Genomic DNA, 22,722 nt, shown 5'->3' on the forward strand with positions numbered 1-22,722 from the left:
TTATCCACATTATAGATGTATACAATAATGGTTTGAGTGAGATAACAATAACAGTTGATTGTAACAATGTATTGTTTGTTGAATAGTTTCTCCATTAAAGTTTTATGAATTGAAGTGGTCTGTGATATATGGAAGGAATCATGTCGTTCAATGACTTGTGACCGCCATAATCCGATCATCTTAATTCAAATTAAGGTAAACATGATAGACTCAAGAAATGCACATGGGCCAAGTGGGAGATTGTTAGATTATTTTAATAATCTGTATGTGACCCATGTGATTAAAGGGCTGGTTCTAATTAAGGTGGCCCAAGATGATGGTTATTGGGCTTAAAGGATAAGAGCCAGTTAGGATTTTAATACCCTTCCTCTGCCTTATAAAAGATAAAGGAATAAACAGATTAGGGTGAACATAGAAACAAGAGAGTGTGACGGCTACCTCAAACACATACGGAGATAGTTTGTTTGAGAGAGCTCATAAAAGAAACTCCCGCAGCTGTTGATTATTCTCTGACCATTAAGAGAGCACTTACGGACAAAAGGCCAGAGTGAAGAAACGTAGATCTGCTGTTACGATGAGAATCGAATTGTCCCAATGAGGTAACCCATAACATAGATATATCGTTATGGATTAAGGTACGCTTCCGATTATTATATATTCTTGTCAAACAAATTCTATGAACAATAGATCTGGGCTATATTAAAGATTATTTAACATTATTTGCCGGATTTGGTGACCAATGGTCGGAGAACGAGAAGAAAAGGGAAGGGGGGGTTTGTTGAGAGAGAATAGCAAGAGAGAGACGCTGAGTCTCTCTTCTCCTTTCTCTCTCTTTTTTTTTGTCTCGAATTTTCTAATTGGTTGATGGGATTTGGATCGATTTGAGTCTGGTTTGGTTTAAATCATGGTTTTAGCTTGATTTTTCAATTGATTTATGGATTTTTCATCTAGTTTTCGAAAAATTCAAGCTGGTTAACGGGTCCGATTTAACAATAATTAAATATTTGTTGTAAATTCTCATTAGTCGATTTTAAAATTTAGTTTTTAAATGAAAAAATCTATGAAATCAAATATTCGTGTCGTTTCACATAGTTAGATTTTAAAAATAAAGGTATTCTTGTGTTAATTTGACTATAAGTCCAGGACCAATTTATTTTTTCTCTTTAAAGAAGGATGAAATTAAAATTCAATTGTTTTTTTGATGGAGATTTATTTTCCTTTTTTATTTGTCTCAAATCGTAAGTCATTCTCCTTTTTAAAGGTACAATTAATTTCTTAATTCTTTAATATATGAGTAATTAGTATGTTCGGTTAACAATAATTTTTCTACTCTGATCTTTATTGAAATTACAATTTAATATTGGAAAGTGAAGCAGTCTTCCTTTTCTTCATGGACAGAAAGTGATATCATAATTAGCTCCACCAATGTAAGAAAATGTGCTTGTCAAATCATCATAAGCATAGCTATAAGCTTGAGGGCACCCATTCTTGAAAAACATGAATAATTCGTGGGTTTGCAAGTAGGTGGCGATTAAATGCTACACATGCACTTTTGCAACCAATCATGGAATTTCCATTTGGCCTTTTAATAGCTAACTGATTAGGGCAATCAGAGTTCATATTTCTTGCACAACTACTAGTAATGCAAGTATTACCGGAACCGCCACGTGGAGAGACTGACATTGGCATATTAAAACTGTCGACAAGACTAACGTCGTAGAAATCTTGACCACGGTTTTCTACTAAAGTGAATTCTATAAGAGAAACTAGTGGATTTCCTCCAGCACCATTGCATGAAATTTGTCCGGAGCCACATTCGCCAGTTGCACATGTGAACTTTCCAGTTGAATCGGTAGCACATTCTATTCGGCCCCAAAACCTTCCGGTGAATGGGGCTGGAACATCTAGAGATTGGGTTGCTTTTGTTGGTAACTCAAAGCCAGTTGTTGACTGTTGAGGTGAACAGAAAAGCAGAAAAGCAAAAATAGATGAAGAATTTGTATATTTCTTCTCTGATTTGAAGATTGTACATTGGGCTCTATTTATATTTACAAGTGTGTAGTATATTCTTATTCTAGGACCTACTGTATTGTACATTTCCTCATGTAACAGAATTACAACTGTAAAATGGGTTTGTTATATGGGTTGATGGGTTAGTTGGGTTTGTTATATGGGTTTGGGTTAAATAAAATGGATATGGTATGTGGGTTTGATATAAATAGAAAATGTCGTGTTTGGGTTTTAGGGTTTTCTTTGGTTTAGAACGACAGCTTCTTTGTGTTTGAGTTTTAGGGTTTTCTTTGTGTTTGGCTCATATTCGTTCACGCCCCCCTCAAGTTGGAGCTGTGGTAATGAAACCAAGCCCAACTTGACAGTCATGAGGCGAAAGTGGGAGATGGGTAACAGTTTGGTGAAAATATCAGCAAGTTAGGACGCGGAAGGGAGATGTTTTGTGTCAATAAGACCAGATTGAATGTGATGGCGGGTGAGATGGTAGTCAATATCAATATGCTTGGTGCGCTTGTGATAAACGGGGTTGGCGGCGATATGCAGTGCCGCTTGGTTGTCGCAGAATAAAGGTATGGGCTTTTTCACTTTTACCCGTAGATCTGTGAGTATCTTGTCAATCCAAATGATTTCGCACACGATATTTGCCATAGATCTGTACTCTGCTTCAGCAGAGGAGCGACTGACCACTGTTTGTTTTTTTATTTTCCATGAGATAAGCGAGGAACCCGGAAAAATGCAGTAACCTGTAAGGGACCGGCGAGTCTCGATGCAAGCCCCCCAATCAACATCACAGTATGTTTGGAGATCAAGCGTAGAAGAGGTAGGAAAAAATAATTTCAGATCTGTGGTGGAGGCTAAGTAGCGTAGAACATGGGAAGCAGCTATCATGTGACCTTGACAGGGATGTTGCATGTGTTGAGATAACTGTTGAACTGAGTAAGTAATGTCAGGTCTGGTGAAACTCAGGTAAAGTAGTCTCCCTACTAGTCGACGGTAACAGTCTGGTTCTGTGAGTAATGGTCCCATGTGTGCTGTGATTTTTTGACCTTGTATTAATGGTGTGGATGCATGTTTGGCGTGCTGCATGTGTGAATCTAACAGCATATCTTGAATGAATTTTCGTTGTGATAAGTAAATGCCATCAGTAGACCATAGGATGTCAATGCCCAAAAAAAATCTTGCACGGATGAGATCTCTGATAGTAAATTTGGAATGGAGAAATTCTTTGATGTTGCATATAAGTTGAATGTCAGGTCCAGCAACTAAAATATCATCCACATAGACAATAAGTGCTAGAAAGTCGTTGTCTTCTCCTTTGGTAAATAGGCAGTGATCATTCATTGATTGTTGAAATCCGTACTGGATTAATGTATGTGTCAACTCTTGGTTCCACATTCTGCCAGCTTGTTTGAGTCCGTAAAGGGATTTAGTCAGTTTGCATACTTGGCCTTTAGAAGCCTTAGAATATCCAGCTGGGGGTTGCATGTAGATGTATTCATCAAGAAAACCATGGAGATAGGCATTGTTAATATTGAGTTGGTGAAGATTCCATTGATATTTAGCAACTAGGGCAAATAGAATTCACACAGTCACCATTTTAGCAACAGGAGAAAAACTGTCATTGTAATCAATGGCTAGTTTTTGGTTGAACCCTTTAGCAACTAGGCGAGCTTTATATCTGTCGACAGTTCCATCCTGTTTGTATTTGACCCTGTAGACCCATTTGTATCCAATGGCCCGTTTCCCTTTAGGTAACTCAATTAAGACCCAAGTGTCGTTGTCTTCCAAAGCTTGCAGTTCAATTTGCATTGCTTGCACCCAATTTTCATTAGAAATAGCATGATGATATGATAATGGTTCATGAATTTTGTTGACATTAGATGCAAAAGATACATATGCATGTGAATAGGGTGAATTGGGTGAAAGATGTTTGTGATTGGAATTTGCACAATTTGTTACATAATCTATCATCCAAGCTGGTGGTCTGGAATTTCTTGTACTTCTCCTCAGTGGTGTAACTGGTTGGTCTGTGTGTAATGTCTGATCAGGGTCTGTCTGGATGGGTTGTTGGTGTTCTGGGTCAGTTGTAGGTGTAGTTTGTTGGTCTGTTTGGTCTGGGTTAGGCATATTGGTAGTTGGGTTTGTATGGTCTGCGATTGGTGGGTCATTGTCATCTAAACAGGTTGGTATGTTAAATGTACAAGACTCAAGAGGGGTGTTGTGATGGAAGGGGTAAACTGTTTCCTTGAATACAACATCCCTTGAGTAAAAAATCTGCTTAGTGTGCATGTCATAGATCTTGTAACCCTTCTGTTGAGCCCCATAACCCAACAAAACACATGGTTTAGCTTTAGAATCAAACTTGTCTTTGTGTGGTTTAGTATTGGTTGCAAAACACAAGCAGCCAATAACTTTTAAGTGTGTCAGGTTTGGTTGTGTTTGATTTAGTTTTTCAAAAGGGCTTAACCATTCTAAGAGTGCAGAAGGCACTTTGTTGGTCAGGTAAACAATAGATAAGAGAACTTCAGACAAAAAAATCTTAAGGAATTTAGCCTGAAAAAGTAGGGCTCTCCCAATATTCAATATTTCTTTGTGTTTTCTCTCCACTCTCCCATTTTGCTGTGGAGAATAAGGACAGGATAGTTGATGTGTAATTCCTTTAGAAAGAAATAATGTCTTCACTACATTATTCACAAACTCGGTGCCATTATCAGTCCTTATTGTTTTGATTTTGGTGTGAAATTGGGTGTCTATTAGGGTAGTAAAGTGGTCAAGGATTGAGTGGACTTGTTGTTTGTTTGGTAACATGTAGGCCCATGTGTATCTACTATAGTCATCCACAATGGTAAGCATATATCTGGCACCAGTTAAAGAAGTAATAGGATAAGGTCGCCATAGGTCAATGTGTACTAAATCAAATATGCCTTTAGCAATATTACAACTTGGATAAAATGGTAATCTTTGTTGTTTTGCAAGGGGGCAAACATTACATTCAAGAGTATCACTAATTGTATCAAAATTTATTACATGATTTTGTCTAGCCATAGAGATGTGACCCAATCTAAGATGCCATAATAGTCTCAAATGATCATCATGTGTAGTACAAGTAAGTAGAGCTTTAGTAGTAGTAATAGGCACAAAACACTTCTTATCAAGAAAATATAAGCCTCCATTCAACTTGCCAATAGCTACTACTTCATCAGTCTGCAAATCCTGTAATAAACAGTGGTCAGGTAGTGTTTTCACTGATAGTGCATTGTCTTTTGCAAGGGCTAATGCAGATAATAAATTGCATTTGAATGTTGGTATATATAACACATCCTTTAATAACAGTCTATCATGTATTATGATCTTGCCAACATGTTATGGTTCTGGTGGAGTTATCAGGTAGGGTTACTGTTCTAGGTTTAGGTAATTTGGTTAGTGTATGAAATAGATAATGCATGTATGTCATATGATCAGTTGCACCAGTGTCAACAATCCATGGAACTAATTCACATTTATCATGCACATTATAATGAAAATGAGAGACAATACCTGTAAAACTGACTGCATTAGCTGTAGGTGTATCTGCTGCCTTATCATCATACTGCATTTTATCTTTGAATGCACGCTGGATCTCCATTCTCACCATTCTAGATACATCATTCTCATTGCCTCCTGAGTTAACATTCAACTGTGTATCACCTGCTTGTCCATAATGTGCTTGAATTTTCTTCTTCTTTTTGAGTTCAGTAAACCAATCTGGATAACCAGTTAGTTTAAAATAGGTTTCTCTAGTGTGGCCAGTCCCATTGCAGTGATCACAATGCTTATCAACTTTAGATCTGGAGTTATGGCTTGTATTTTTATTATTGTAGTTTGATTTTTGCACATACATTGCACTGCTATTCTCACTTGAATCATTTATTGCAGTATTCACCTCCCTCTATTTTTCAACACTCAGCACCATTGAATAAGCCTTACTCATACTTGGAAATGGATCCATAAGCAGGATTTGGTTTTTAACATTGTCATATGCATCATTTAGTCCTAAGAGGAATTGCATGAGCTTTTCCTCTCCATCTAGATCTGAGACTGCTCTCATAACACCACAGGTACATCCTTCAGCAATTCCACAGATGCATTTGGGAATGGGCCTTAAACAAGCCAACTCATCCCAGAGTTTTTTAAGTTTTGTGTAGTAATTAGCTATTGTTTGGTTGCCTTGTACAGTTACTGAAATATCTTTTTTTATTTGGTAAATCATAGGTCCATTAGATTCACCATACCTGGTGGACAGTTCATTCCAAAGATCCTTGGAACTTTGATAATACAGAAATGCTTCAACTAAATCTTTAGAAATTGAGTTTAAGATCCAAGATGTTACCAGATTATCGATTCTTTGCCATCTCTTTCTCAAAGGAGATCCAGCTAAAGGTTCCTGTTCTTCACTAGTGACAAATTAATACTTGTCTCTGGCCTTTAAGGCTATGGTCATAGATCTACTCCATTACAAGAAATTCCGGCCATTCAAGGAAATATTCATGAGGTTTGAAGCTGAGTTTTCAGATGCAGAAACTTTATAAGTCTCTGATTCAATATTTATGTTTTCATTGTTTTGGTTAATATGTTCTGCCATTGATTTCAGGAAAAGAAGCTTGAATGAAGCTTTAGAATTTCAGATACCAGATCAGGCTCTGATACCATGAACAGAAAAGCAGAAAAGCAAAAATAGATGAAGAATTTGTATATTTCTTCTCTGATTTGAAGACTGTACATTGGGCTCTATTTATATTTACAAGTGTGTAGTATATTCTTATTCTAGGACCTACTATATTGTACATTTCCTCATGTAACAGAATTACAGCTGTAAAATGGGTTTGTTATATGGGTTGATGGGTTAGTTGGGTTTGTTATATGGGTTTGGGTTAAATAAAATGGATATAGTATGTGGGTTTGATATAAATAGAAAATGTTGTGTTTGGATTTTAGGGTTTTCTTTGGTTTAGAACGACAGGTCCTTTGTGTTTGAGTTTCAGGGTTTTCTTTGTGTTTGGCTCATATTCGTTCATGAGGCCTATTACCACCGGTAAGGGTTGCTGGCCAAATTGTGTATGGACAATTGTTGGTGAAAGTTATTGTTGCCGGCTGAACTCCTACAATTGTACATCATTGCATGATTAGATATTAATAATTTAAACCAAAGATTATATATATGTGTACATACATAAATACATGTAACTAAAATGTATGTTTAATTATTTTCCATTTCATAATTTTTCTATATATACTAGCGAAAAAAAATTGAAAATTAATAATTTACTTATGCATTATAAATTTATAGCAGATGTTAACTATATATATATATATATATATATATATAAATTCATCTTATGCACATAACTTATCACATAAAGGCACCTTTTTTTTTAGTTTCAACCGCCATGGTTGAAAGGCATTTCTTATTATATATTGTTATTCTAATGAAGAAGAAGAAAAAGACACTAAAAATAAGAAATGCCTTGCAACCATGGCGGTTGAAACTAAAAAAAAAGGTGCCTTTATGTGATAAGTTATGTGCATAAGATGAATTTATATATATATATATATATATACACGCACATACACATAGCAGATGAATAAATTAAGAAAGTACCATAAAAGAGAAAAGTGAAGCTAAGGCTCAAGAGGGCTAGAGTTTTCATTGTTGAATTTTTTGGAATGGTTAGTTAGAAGGGAATGTATAATTGGTACATATAGCATCCAAGAATTGGAAAATTCGACGACGTATGCTTTGGGGTAGATTAAATAAGTTGTATTCCATCAGCATCAGCTATAGTGTTCTTTGTTTTTTTTTTTTTTTTTTTTTTTTTTTTTCAGTTGGAGACTTGAAGAGAAATGAAAACGGAATGAAAAAAGAATGTGTATCGGAAATTTTTAATGGAATAAAAGTGGCGTATGATTGTCAAATCACTAAAATTTAAAATTTTTAAATTTTTATATTTATATATATTTTTACAGTTGGAATTTGAAATCACTAAAAATATATATTTATATATTTTTAAATTTGAATTTTTTTTTTTTTATTGGTTTTGGAATGTTAGTTAGAAGGGAATGCATTGGTATATATAGCCTCCAAGAATTGGAAAATTCGAGGACGTATGCTTTGGGGTAGAATAAATAAGTTGTATTCCATTAGCATTAGCTATAGTGTTCTTTGTTTTTTTTTTTCAGTTGAAGACTTGAAGAGAAATGAAAATGGAATGAAAAAAGAATGTGTATCGGAAATTTTTATTGGAATAAAAGTGGAGTATGATTGTCAAATCTCTAAAATTTAAATTTTTAAAATTTTGAATTTATATATATATTTACATGTGGATAAGGAGTGGTATATTCTAATTTAAAAAAAAGAGTGCATTTATCAAATAATTAACTTTTAAATATTACTTATTATCAATAAAAGAAAGAATTCAAAAATATTAAAAATAATAATAGAAACTGTCCTTACTATTAACTTAAGCTCTCTCATCCACATAAATGTATTAAGTTAATCCAAGCTCAAGATCAAGAGTGAATTTATTTTTTATTTATAATTTAAGTCTTAATTATAATTTAAGGTGCTATTACAATAAAAGGTTAAAATTCAAGATAAAATTGGTATAAAAGTCAAATTAGAGTGAAATTGTAATAAACTATTAAAATTAGGTGAAAATTAGTATAAAAATTAAATCAGAATAAAATTACAACAAAACATAAAGTTGAGAGTGAAATAATATATTGAGTCATTAAAATATTGTCTCCAAAGAAGAGAAGGGCATGAAATATATGTTTGATTATTCCAAGCACAATCAAAGTTGTTGGAGCACATTAGGCACCGCTGATTGGTGAATGTCAATTAAAATTTCGGTTTTCATCAATTAAAATTTCCACCTTTAATTGGACTTAGAAAAACAATAAATCTTTCATCTTGCAATTACTTTTTTTTATTATTATTATTTAACTAGAAGGTCAACAGGTCCATATCCATTTAACGTTCTACACAATCTAAATATTTTTCGTTCGATTCAAAAGGCTGGGGAACTAAGTCATTAAACAATCAAATAATAAATTTATAGGCTAATTGTAGATAAAAATTTTACAGAAATGAACGTCTCATATGAAAACTCATCATTTTCACAAGAAGCAATTTTATTCAATCCACAAAGGAAGTAGAAGTAATTAAATATTATGTGTTTTTGCAAACTCCAAATGCAAATAAAACTGACTAAAATAAAGATGAAAATTAATAAGTGGGAATTGTATTGAATAGTACGAAGAATTAAGAAAATGACGAAGTCACTGAGAATTTGTCCACTATAAAAACTAATTTTAATATTTTTAATAAATATACTAAAATATTAATTTTTTTTTCCAAATTTAAGGGAGCCCATTGTGCCCTTGGCCCATTCTGGGTCCGTCCTTCGCCACAAATGCCGAAGCAAAGTTAATCTTATAACAAAAAAAATAGTGGCTTCACCTACTAGTTATGGTTAAGTTCGCAACGCAGGCCAAATATAGAGGAAGAACTCTCAGATTTGATTCTTATTAAATATATCTGTAGTGAGGGGTGAAAAGTCTTAACTATGACTAAGTTTCGAGCCAAATTAGGCAATCCCTGATAATAGGATCCGGATAGTTTTAACTGTAACTAAACCCTGAGCTAAATTAGATGGTACCTGATAATAGGTTCCGGATAACCTTAACTGTGATTAAGTTTAAGCCGAATTAGGTGGTCCTGATAATAGGATTCGAATACTGATGGTTTACACTAAAAAAAATAGTGGCTTCAAAAATCAAACCCTAACTAATATATATACTGACATGATCCTTATTTTAAAATTGCCGGTTTTCAATTTCAGAACCAATTGTAGATTAAAAACATTTTGAATTTTAATTTTATAAAATTATAATAAAATAAACTGTTTTTTTCTTTGATTTCACAATTCTTTCATTTTTTTATGTTAATGATTTCAAATGGGAACCACTTGCAATAAATTGAAACAGTTGGTTCGGATTTCAAAAAATTAGGAATTAGAACCTATGTTAGTCACACAATCTCAATTCTAGTTTGGAATCAATTGAGCATCATTGGTCAAAGTTTAATTCTAATTTTTACTTTTGATTTTGGTTTGATTTGAATTTAAAATTGAACCATGATAGTATAAGATACACAAAATATTATGTTTTGCACAAAATTGAAAAAAATAAAAACATTTTCCAACTTTTACACCAAAGGCATCATGTAATGGCAAGTGCATATATGACCTGCAATACACCCAGATTCGAATCTCCTCTTCTGTTATTAAAAAAAAAAAAAAAAAAAACCATTTCCTAACTTTTCAATTTTTATTGCCTACAAATAAATAGTCCCAAAACAATCATGGACAAAATGTGATAAGATAATTTGCTCCACCACTACATGTAAAAGTGCTAGTCTTATCGTCATAAGCATAACTATAAGCTTGAGGACATTGGTGCTTGAAAATCAATGAATATTTCGTCGGTGGACATTTCTCTGGTGTACCAAACTCTCCGGTGCAACAATATTGCGGTTGATTAAATGCTACACATGCACTCTTGCAAGCAATAACCCCACCTACTCTAGTAACTGCAAGTTCCGGTGGACAATGGGGATTCAAATTAACCGGACAACCGGTTCTCTTACATTCACCAGCACCAACGCCGCCTTGTGGAGTCACCGAAATGGGCAAGTTAAAGCCATCAACAAGACTAACATCATAAAAATCCCTTCCATTGTTTGGTGCTATAGAGAACTCTACAAGAGAGGCAGGTGGACTTCCGGCAACACCGTTACATTGGACTTGGCCGGTGCCACTGTAATACCCTCAATTTTTATTTTTAAAAAATTATCTAATTAAATTAAATGAACCGCAATCTGGAAATTAATATTAATATTTTAATGCAAATACTGTGAGAAACCGAACCGAAAACCGATTGAAAAAGCCGAAAATCAGTGGAAAATCGATGATTTGGGCCGAATCGAACCGAATCGAACCGGTTCGACCCAAATCATCTAGAAGCTCCCTCTCCCTTTTTCTACACGCTCATCCTCACCCTCTCTGCGCCTCCAGTCTGTCGACCACCACTCCCCCACCGCGCCACCTCCTCTCTTTTCCCTTCTTCTTCTTCTTCTTCTTCTTCTTCTTCTTTCTTTCTTTCCTTTTTCTTTCTTTCTTTCTTTCCCTTTCTTCTTCCCTGCAACTGGGCCTGCGTCACTGCCAGCCCCTCCTCTAGCTCATCGCGCCACCACAGCCCCTTCTGCCTTCGATCGAGCAAGCGCCGCGTCTCACCCAGCTCGTCACGCCATCACCACCGCCTAGCCGCCGCTCCAGTACGCCTCCGATCACCAAGCTTGCAGAAAGTCAACAAAAAAAAAATTATTATGGGGTATAAATTAATTTAAATGCATTTTAGTTAATTAATTTAATTTTATTAATGATAGTTAATTAAATTTAGTTAGTTTAATTTTAATAATTTTAGTTGATTTAGTTAATGTTAATAATATTAGTTAATTAACTTAAGTTTATTATTTGTAGTTAATTAATTTAGTAATATTAGTTAATGAAATAAAATTTTATTATTTGCAATTAATGAGTTTAGTTAAGTTTAGTTAAGTTAGTTTTAGTGAATGAAATTAGTTAATTGTAGTTAATTTATTTAGTTAAGTTAGTGTTAGTAATATTAGTTAATTAAATTAATTTTAGTATTTGTAGTTAATTAATTTAGTAGTAGTAGTTAATGAAATTAATTTTATTATTTGTAGTCAATTAGTTTAGTTAAGTTAGTGTTAGTAATATTAGTTAATTAAATTAATTTTATTTGTAGTTAATTAATTTGGTTAATTTAATTTGGTCATTGTGAATAGTTAATAGCTTTATAATATTAGTGTTGATATAATTAAGGTAGTTTTAAAATAATGTTATTGTAATGTATAAATTGGATTGTGTGGTGATGTTGAGATTGAAGGAGGATGGGAAAATGTTATTTGATTAATTGCCCGATGGATGGGCTGTGTGGTTTGAAATTATTAGATAAACTGTTGATATTTTAACAGGTGGATAATCCAAATTTTAGGGGAGATGCTGCCGAAAAGTCGGTAGAAAATAAATTGTATTTTAGAAACTAAATTACTTATATCGATTAAGTTATTCATAGAAATTAAAAATATAGAATAAGATTATGAGAGAGATAAATAAACAAAGAAATAAATAAACAAGAGGAACGAATTTATATATAGTTCAGTGAATTAAATACCGACTAAAGTTATTAACGTTAAGAATATTATATGATCAATCATATTATCATTATTAATATTATTATTATTAATCATATTAAATATTTTGATTAGTAGTATCATAAAATATTAATTACCAAATAATTAGACGTTTTACTTAACGAATAAATTAGAAGAAATAAATCAAATAAAGATGCACTATAGATATACAATTTAGTTTGATAAGTTAGTGAACCGACGAGTAACGAAAACAAATAAATGAAAACAAATAAATGAATGTAAACTGCATTTTCCAAATTAGAATTCTTATGTAGAATTTTCTTATTATATAGATACTTATAAAGTTTCGGACTGTGAAGACAAAGGCTGGGAGCGCACAATAAGAAAGGCAGTCCTTTGAAGGACAACAAAAAAAAACTGTGAGTAGTGTTAGATAATTCGCCTCATCCGCCTGCATTCATGCATTCACGACTAAATGTTATCATGCATTACTGCTATATTGTGATGCACTATTTGTTGATATTAAATAATGCTTGATTACCTGTGATGTGATATTGCTGTGCCTTGTTTGTGTGGAATTGGGATGAAGTGGACCACCATGGATTTGTGAGGACGGTCTATGTGATATGGATCCTGAATATGATATGATATGGAGTTTGACCGTCAGCCGGGTAAATGGGAGATCGGCGCCCCCGTGTGCACCTGATGATATGGATTATATGGAAAACCACAGGATGGCTTCTTGTTGTTGCGCACCTGATGATCTAGATTTGATTGTAGCCCGCAGGGTGGCCTCCTGTTGTGAGCACTTGATGATCTAGATTGGATGGAGACCACCGGGTTGCCTCCTGTTGGCATTTTAAAAAAAAAAAAAAAAAAGAGAGAGAATGGAAAAACAATGAGAGGACTGGTCAGTGAGGATTAGACTAGTTGGCCGTATGGGGGTCGGCTCCCTGGTGCACATGTAAGAGAGGGCGAGCCATGTGTGAGGACGGCTCGTTGGGGTTTTAGGTGGTGCCACTGACTAATTTCCACGTGATGTGATTATATGAAGGTGATACTAATTGTGGTTGCTGTTGTATTGCCATTTGTCTGACATTGCATGATCATAAATTTAATCGATAAACAAATAAAAAATATTTTAGCATCTGTGTGATTGTGTGGGGTGAGAGGGTTATCTAACCCTACTCATTGAGTTTGGCGCTCACCCCTGCCTACCTATTTGTTTTCCAGGTAATAGAAGAAAGAAAAATCCTATGGAGTTGAGACATAAGTATAGAAGACTGTAAACGATAAATAAATGATGATGTAAATATACAGGTAGAGTTCTGCAATTGTATTCTAGTGGGTTGTACATGAACTGTACTAGTGGTACATAATTGAAATAAATTGTTGGGCCTGTATCCACAATTATGAATAGTAAATGAGATTTGCATAATATAGGCTTACTACAGGCTTCGGGGGCTTTAAGCCCACCCAGGTCCTAGTGCCGGTCCGGTCCATGGAAATGGGTTGTGACAAAGTTGGTATCAGAGCATAAGTTGGGCCTTAGGAATCAATTGCGGAACATAGGAAATTAAATAGAGAGCTCCTATGTTGGGATCGGCCGTAACCAACAAAGGAGGTGTAGTCTGGATTGACTTCCATTTTAGTGCCGGTGGACGCATCGTGCACGAGAATGGAAGGAAATCTGTATGAAACTTAGGATGAGAACTAAAGGTACATAAATAATAGGAAGTTATAAATAGGTCTGGGTAACTGACGTTTATAAAAGACATATTTTGAGTTTGCTAAATCCCCTCTATAAAATTTTGAAGTAGGAGAATTGTTGGAAATTGGTGTAATGGCCTGATCACCCAGTACACCATGATTCGACAAGAGACACAGCTTCAAAAAAAAAAAAATATTTAATTTAATTATTTGAAAGTGTTTAGAAAAGAATATGGCGTTTTAAGGACAATATGAAAGTAAATTTATTTGAACTTTGATTTGAGAAAAATGTTTGATTATTTGCTTATTGGAAATTGTTTTGAAGTTGCAATTAATTGTTTGGTTTTATTGTGCTGTCGGCATGTCGAAAATTTATCTGATTTTAGAATTTAAATTATTTACAATGATTGCATATTTGCTTAATTTTTATCATGTTGTCTATCCCGAGGACTAAATTAGGCCTATAGAAATTAATATCGATCAATTAATAATAAATGGTATAGAATATGAGTTTGAATGAAAAGTGCAACTACGATATAGGTTAATTTCTAGAAATGTTCTGGTTGGGGATTAGAAAGTGGAAATTTTAATTTAAATTAAATTAAGGGTTAGAAAAAGAGGATTTAGGACAGATAATCATACTAGATAAGAAATCCTCAATTTACCTAGGCGAAACTTATGAATATAAAAAGCGAACATTTGTAAATTGCTTAAGTAGAATATTAAGGAGAAGAGAGACTTATTAGAATAATAAAATAGAGTCGGATATAGAAACAATAACTTGTGTCTAAGTACAATTAAAGGTATTGATTGAGGTAAATCTCGACATATAGAATTTAAATAGAGTAATTAAAACAATATAAAAGACAAAGGTAAATTAATTATGTGATTAAATGTGCGGAGAATAATTTTTAACTGGATAGGTCATATTGAGGTGAGGCAGAATAACTGAATATAATAAAGAAGCAAGTAAAAACTTCCTTTGAACAAATGGTATGAAGGGTACGATTTTGGGTGTTTAAAAATAGAATTAGAAGTGGTTAGTAAATAATTGGGCAAAAGTTGGCATTTAAAATTTGATTAGTATAAAAAAAAAAAAAAAATTATAAGGTGAAAATTTAGTTTGTAATGAATTCATTAGATATTATATAAGTAAGATCCTAGCACATGTAGGATACTTAAAGGGGCTAGACTAAATTCATTAATCTATTATACTAAAATGAATGTAGAAGATGGTGCATAACTTTACATCAGAAATGGGGAATGAATGGGGAAAGGAACGTGGATGCGCTAGGAAAACTTAATAAATTAAGGGAATTTGATATATTTAGATAGGGAGTTATGTAAAAAGGATTAATACTATTTATTAATCTAAGTTAAGTCTAAGAAATTTACATAAAATCTACTTTAAAGAATTAAGTACAAAATTAGATGAGGTGCTAAATAGAATGAAATAAAGATTTAATAACATTTGGAAAGGGATAAAACAAATCAAAGATAACTCATAATGATTAAGTAGAGATTGAAAAATTAGAATAGGAAATCTAAGGAGTAATGGCCTTACGACGGAATTAAAATTTGTGTAGAATGATGGTTTTACGCCATAGATTCATGTATCCATTATTAAACTCTTTTACGGATAAGATTTAAATGAGGTTAGGTACACTAAGAAGATATGGAGGATAAAAGAAAGATGAAGATAAATGAAAAATCTAAAGAACTTGAATAAGACTAGGAGATGTTGAATAGTAGAAAAGCCGATAATATAGTCAATTAATTTCTCTTTTGTGGAATACTAGAATAAATAATCAGAAACAAATCGGGAAAGAAGTTCAGATGTAAGAAATATGTATACAAAATAATACTAATAATAATAATAATAATAATAATAATAATAATAAATCAACAATAAGAATAAAATAAGAATAAAGATAAATTTTGGAACAAATTTCAAAGTGTGGGTCAATTTACTTGACAGACTAGAAATAGCGAAATGAATAGTAATGATGGAGATTAGAATATTCTTGGGTAAGAAGATCATTTAGGGATGAAATATGTAACAGTAGACTGGAACTAGATGATTTGAGGATTGTCCTCGTGGAGATAGACAATTCATTTTTGTGAAATATCAGAACGTTTTCAAAAAAATAAAAATAAAAATAAAAAAAAAATAAAAAAAAAAATACAGCGGGTATTGATTTTCAAACTTGATGAAATTTTTTTTATACTGCGATTGATATGGGTATTTAATGATATTAAAGTAAATGCAAATATTTATTATAAGAATTTTAAAGTTATATGTGTGTGACATGCCGATATTGTTACAAGTGGAAAATATATATATATATATATATATATATATATATATATATATATATATTTTAAAATTTTAGTCAGTTACCCATAAGATGGTCAACCTTGCCTGTAGTTGATAATTCATTTGTTGAATTTTTGAATAGACGATTAATCTAATGATTTATATTGGCGAAATAAGGTATATTAGAACTATCAGTAAATAAAGACTTTTAAATTGCTCAAAAATCTTTAGTAGACACAGTTGATGAAATGTCTGATATGAGATAACTAGTGTTGCAAACTATTATTATAAATGAAACCATTGAAATAGAAACTTTCTTAAGAAAAAGAGATTTGACATCAGTAACAGAAATGAACTGTAGAAATTAACTTAGAAATAGATATATTAAAAATAGAAATTTTGAGTACTATGCCTTTTTAACTATAGTAAATTGTGATAAATTAGAATTAAAGAGACTTGATGTGGAAACTTAAATTTTTAGGTAATTTACGAAATCATAAGAAAACTATTCTACTTTAGAGGACGTTTTGGAGTTAAAGATATGTTAATAAAATACAATTGAAACATGTGGCAATTAATATCTCCGAACTCTTCGATAAATAGGAAAATTAATAAATTTAAATCCTTACAGAAAAGAGAATGGAAGAATCTAGGGAAGTGAATCGTCAGGTAATTGATAAAACTTTTGACGTGTCAGCAAAAGGAGGAAAGACCTGAATTAAGTCGAGGTGTAGATGATAATACCAGGTAGCCTTGTGCTAACTTGGAATTTATAAATATCTTAGCTAGACAGAAATAAGAGAAAGACTAATGAACTAAAGACAGGTGAGATAGATAAGTTGATATTATATTTGACAACTTTGATGACAAGTGAAACAATTAGTTTATGTATTATAGATGCTAATTAGAGATTTGCTACTATTTCATAATTATGGCATAGACTGAAGTCTCAAATAGAAATGAATAAATTATTTAGTGGACATAGAATTTGACGCCTATTTATTTGATGTAATATTTTGATGGTAAGGTAACATAAAGTCGGGATTTAAGAAATTTCATTTAAGACTTTTATATATTTATAGGTATTAGGTAAAAGGTCAATAGTTGGGGCAAGTAATAAATGCTAGGTTGAAACATTTTTAATGAGATAAATGGGATAAATTACAATTAATGGAATAATTTAAAAAAAAAATGCTTCAATATTCTTAGGATGAATTAATAAGCAATATAAGTGAAGTGAGAGGGTAATATGAAAGTCAACTTTTAATGATACATGTTAAGATAATTTAAGGCATAGGTGTTAGACGTAAAGACGACGATTAAATAGACGGTGTGGAGATCCCTATAGAGAAAGCTAACTAATAGTGCAGGGATGTTCTTAGTAAATGAACTATTTAAATAATTCCGCTAGTGTACGATAAGGATATAGGACTTGTATAAAAAGGAACTGGTCGAGTGAGCTTGTATAACCTTACGATAATATAGACAACGAGAGTTATAAGAAAATTTTTCTTAAAATTTTGGATTAAGGTAATAGTTTTTCAGTTTTGAGTAAGAAAATATTTAGTCATAACATATGTACGTTAAAGAAGTCTATTTTGCTTATATATATATTTTTGCAAATTATATTTGGTTTTCGTAATTTAATTTGGGAAAAATATATGTATTAAGCATTTTATTATCAAACTCGTTTAATTGTAAGATTTTTATTTAAAGAAAGATTTTCTAGTAATTGTCTGTATGATAGTTTGGAGATTAAAGTACTAAAGCTTCCTATAGCATCGGCTAGGTGGTACTATCTAGCTTGCTTGAACCAAATTTTATTCTAAATATGATGATTGGCGGTAGACGTACATTCAGAATACCCTACTCACTTTATTTCTTTGACCTGTATTTTCATTTTGAGCTCTCCCCTTGGTATTGGAAGCAATTTCTTATAACTTTATAATTTTCCTTGCGTCCATTCTTATTCTTTGCTACTAGATTCAATTCGAGGACGAATTGTCTTAAGGGGGGGAGATTGTAATACCCTCAATTTTTATTTTTAAAAAATTATCTAATTAAATTAAATGAACCGCAATCTGGAAATTAATATTAATATTTTAATGCAAATACTGTGAGAAACCGAACCGAAAACCGATTGAAAAAGCCGAAAACCAATGGAAAATCGATGATTTGGGCCGAATCGAACCGAATCGAACCGGTTCGACCCAAATCATCTAGAAGCTCCCTCTCCCTTTTTCTACACGCTCATCCTCACCCTCTCTGCGCCTCCAGTCTGTCGACCACCACTCCCCCACCGCGCCACCTCCTCTCTTTTCCCTTCTTCTTCTTCTTCTTCTTCTTCTTCTTCTTCTTCTTCTTCTTCTTCTTCTTCTTCTTCTTCTTCTTCTTCTTCTTCTTCTTTCTTTCTTTCCTTTTTCTTTCTTTCTTTCTTTCCCTTTCTTCTTCCCTGCAACTGGGCCTGCGTCACTGCCTGCCCCTCCTCTAGCTCATCGCGCCACCACAGCCCCTTCTGCCTTCGATCGAGCAAGCGCCGCGTCTCACCCAGCTCGTCACGCCATCACCACCGCCTAGCCGCCGCTCCAGTACGCCTCCGATCACCAAGCTTGCAGAAAGTCAACAAAAAAAAAATTATTATGGGGTATAAATTAATTTAAATGCATTTTAGTTAATTAATTTAATTTTATTAATGATAGTTAATTAAATTTAGTTAGTTTAATTTTAATAATTTTAGTTGATTTAGTTAATGTTAATAATATTAGTTAATTAACTTAAGTTTATTATTTGTAGTTAATTAATTTAGTAATATTAGTTAATGAAATAAAATTTTATTATTTGCAATTAATGAGTTTAGTTAAGTTTAGTTAAGTTAGTTTTAGTGAATGAAATTAGTTAATTGTAGTTAATTTATTTAGTTAAGTTAGTGTTAGTAATATTAGTTAATTAAATTAATTTTAGTATTTGTAGTTAATTAATTTAGTAGTAGTAGTTAATGAAATTAATTTTATTATTTGTAGTCAATTAGTTTAGTTAAGTTAGTGTTAGTAATATTAGTTAATTAAATTAATTTTATTTGTAGTTAATTAATTTGGTTAATTTAATTTGGTCATTGTGAGTAGTTAATAGCTTTATAATATTAGTGTTGATATAATTAAGGTAGTTTTAAAATAATGTTATTGTAATGTATAAATTGGATTGTGTGGTGATGTTGAGATTGAAGGAGGATGGGAAAATGTTATTTGATTAATTGCCCGATGGATGGGCTGTGTGGTTTGAAATTATTAGATAAACTGTTGATATTTTAACAGGTGGATAATCCAAATTTTAGGGGAGATGCTGCCGAAAAGTCGGTAGAAAATAAATTGTATTTTAGAAACTAAATTACTTATATCGATTAAGTTATTCATAGAAATTAAAAATATAGAATAAGATTATGAGAGGGATAAATAAACAAAGAAATAAATAAACAAGAGGAACGAATTTATATATAGTTCAGTGAATTAAATACCGACTAAAGTTATTAACGTTAAGAATATTATATGATCAATCATATTATCATTATTAATATTATTATTATTAATCATATTAAATATTTTGATTAGTAGTATCATAAAATATTAATTACCAAATAATTAGACGTTTTACTTAACGAATAAATTAGAAGAAATAAATCAAATAAAGATGCACTATAGATATACAATTTAGTTTGATAAGTTAGTGAACCGACGAGTAACGAAAACAAATAAATGAAAACAAATAAATGAATGTAAACTGCATTTTCCAAATTAGAATTCTTATGTAGAATTTTCTTATTATATAGATACTTATAAAGTTTCGGACTGTGAAGACAAAGGCTGGGAGCGCACAATAAGAAAGGCAGTCCTTTGAAGGACAACAAAAAAAAACTGTGAGTAGTGTTAGATAATTCGCCTCATCCGCCTGCATTCATGCATTCACGACTAAATGTTATCATGCATTACTGCTATATTGTGATGCACTATTTGTTGATATTAAATAATGCTTGATTACCTGTGATGTGATATTGCTGTGCCTTGTTTGTGTGGAATTGGGATGAAGTGGACCACCATGGATTTGTGAGGACGGTCTATGTGATATGGATCCTGAATATGATATGATATGGAGTTTGACCGTCAGCCGGGTAAATGGGAGATCGGCGCCCCCGTGTGCACCTGATGATATGGATTATATGGAAAACCACAGGATGGCTTCTTGTTGTTGCGCACCTGATGATCTAGATTTGATTGTAGCCCGCAGGGTGGCCTCCTGTTGTGAGCACTTGATGATCTAGATTGGATGGAGACCACCGGGTTGCCTCCTGTTGGCATTTTAAAAAAAAAAAAAAAAAAGAGAGAGAATGGAAAAACAATGAGAGGACTGGTCAGTGAGGATTAGACTAGTTGGCCGTATGGGGGTCGGCTCCCTGGTGCACATGTAAGAGAGGGCGAGCCATGTGTGAGGACGGCTCGTTGGGGTTTTAGGTGGTGCCACTGACTAATTTCCACGTGATGTGATTATATGAAGGTGATACTAATTGTGGTTGCTGTTGTATTGCCATTTGTCTGACATTGCATGATCATAAATTTAATCGATAAACAAATAAAAAATATTTTAGCATCTGTGTGATTGTGTGGGGTGAGAGGGTTATCTAACCCTACTCATTGAGTTTGGCGCTCACCCCTGCCTACCTATTTTTTTTCCAGGTAATAGAAGAAAGAAAAATCCTATGGAGTTGAGACATAAGTATAGAAGACTGTAAACGATAAATAAATGATGATGTAAATATACAGGTAGAGTTCCGCAATTGTATTCTAGTGGGTTGTACATGAACTGTACTAGTGGTACATAATTGAAATAAATTATTGGGCCTGTATCCACAATTATGAATAGTAAATGAGATTTGCATAATATAGGCTTACTACGGGCTTCGGGGGCTTTAAGCCCACCCAGGTCCTAGTGCCGGTCCGGTCCATGGAAATGGGTCGTGACAGCCACAGTTTGCCGTGGCACAGTTGAACTTGCCGGAAGGGTCTGTAGTGCAACCAGTACGAGCCCAGAACCGGCCGCTCCATGGTGGCATGGTGGTTAGGGTTAATGATGCTTTGGAGGTTAATTCAAAGCCAGTCGAAGACAATTGAGGGCCACTGCCTGCCAAGTTTGCCGGCCATATAGTGTAAGGGCAATTGTTCATGACGGTGAATGTTGTTGCTTGAGAATCTGCATGCAAAAAATTAAGGAAGAGCTATTAATTTCTTGCAAAATCATTAGTTTTTAAATGCATCTGGTAACTCATCATTGTCTAATTTTAAAATAAATTCACTTCTAAAAGAAAAATCACAATCACTCTGTTTCCTTTTAAACAAACATTGATGTTATATAATAAAGGACTTGTCTATTAAGGATATATATAACAAACTAATCAAAAATAACTCTTTGGTTTAAATAAAGATATTTCTGACTATTGAGGGAAAAAAAACTTTAATGAATTAACTTGGTATATGGATCAAGCGTAGGCAATATATATATATATATATAGCAAAAATATTTAAATCATTGCTTGAGAAAAAAGAGATTATAAAGAAAAAAAAAAACAAGAAAACCAAACCTAAATGATTTTTTTTTTTTAAGAAATAACAAGGAGGTTATTTACTAGAGAAGAAGAGGACGATGAAGGAAATGCCAAATATTGTTTCAATCGCCATTCTTGAGACTTCTATGGTAATTCCTTTTTTAAGATAATTTTTGTGCGTCGAGATTCGTTTTGTGTTGGACGAAACCCTCATATATAGGTAGGGCCATGCAAATCCCTACTTATATATAGAGTTGCAAAAGGCAATTAGTTTAGCAAATCCCTATAAGCATGACCTCTATATAATTTCCATTAGAGTGTGTCTTAATCTAGTAAAAAAACGTAAACTTATGGTGTCAAAATTCAAATCTTACTCCATCAAAACTTGGAAAAAAAAATACCTAATTTGAATTAGCAATCAATAGATGCATTCAGTAATGGTTAGATTTCTAATTTTAAGTTGGTTATTTTCCTAATTTAAGTTGGTTTGCTATTTTGGTAAGTATTTATTTTAATAAGTTGGTTAGTCGAGAGTTGCATCTTGTGCATATTGCTTTTGGAGTATATCTCCTTGTTTGGTAAGTAAATCTCAATAATTTTTTTTTTAAGTGAAATGAATATATTTCAAACCAAAACATAAAATATAACATTTTAGTATTAGAGGAATTTTCAATTTAAGTAAAGAGATTGAACATTTTATGAATCCTTATTCTTGCAATAGCTTACCAAATGAATTCCAAAACATGACAATTTCTTATCAAAAGTTAAAAGAATAACATATTCTTTTATTGTTCTATTTTATCAGGCTGTAAGCCCAAC

At 32.6% G+C, this 22,722-nt stretch overlaps 1 protein-coding gene, 1 long non-coding RNA gene and 1 pseudogene across 2 annotated transcripts; 1 reads left to right on the forward strand and 2 right to left on the reverse strand.

Moving 5' to 3' along the window:
- Window positions 1–1,388: 1,388 nt before the first annotated feature.
- LOC149496059 (thaumatin-like protein 1) lies at window positions 1,389–7,697 on the reverse strand (annotated as a pseudogene).
- A 2,712-nt stretch (window positions 7,698–10,409) lies between these two features.
- LOC149496060 (thaumatin-like protein 1b) lies at window positions 10,410–22,072 on the reverse strand. Its single transcript, XM_089721620.1, has 3 exons — window positions 21,985–22,072; window positions 21,324–21,551; window positions 10,410–10,876 (listed from the first exon to the last, which is right to left on the reverse strand). The coding sequence occupies exons 1-3, from the start codon at window positions 22,034–22,036 to the stop codon at window positions 10,410–10,412; spliced, it is 747 nt and encodes a 248-aa protein (XP_089577746.1). The 5' UTR covers window positions 22,037–22,072.
- Window positions 11,031–21,242, forward strand: LOC119370435 (uncharacterized). Its single transcript, XR_016320922.1, has 5 exons — window positions 11,031–11,439; window positions 12,619–12,705; window positions 13,520–18,957; window positions 20,137–20,223; window positions 21,038–21,242. It is a non-coding gene; the product is annotated as an uncharacterized LOC119370435 (long non-coding RNA).
- Window positions 22,073–22,722: the final 650 nt, after the last annotated feature.

Source organism: Jatropha curcas, chromosome 5 (assembly GCF_041381405.1).
Source record: "Jatropha curcas cultivar XTBG-Jc1 chromosome 5, XTBG_Jcur_1.0, whole genome shotgun sequence".
NCBI classification, from domain to species: Eukaryota; Viridiplantae; Streptophyta; class Magnoliopsida; order Malpighiales; family Euphorbiaceae; genus Jatropha; species Jatropha curcas.

Excerpts from the sequence above, each read along its gene's own strand:
- LOC149496060 (XM_089721620.1), bottom strand. The coding sequence starts at position 22,036 with ATGGCGATTGAAACAATATTTGGCATTTCCTTCATCGTCCTCTTCTTC. Across the intron at positions 21,552-21,984 it reads CATCGTCCTCTTCTTCTCTA|ATTCTCAAGCAACAACATTC; the intron begins GTAAATAACCTC and ends TTTTGCATGCAG. Across the intron at positions 10,877-21,323 it reads TGCCACGGCAAACTGTGGCT|GGTATTACAGTGGCACCGGC; the intron begins GTCACGACCCAT and ends ATAAAAATTGAG.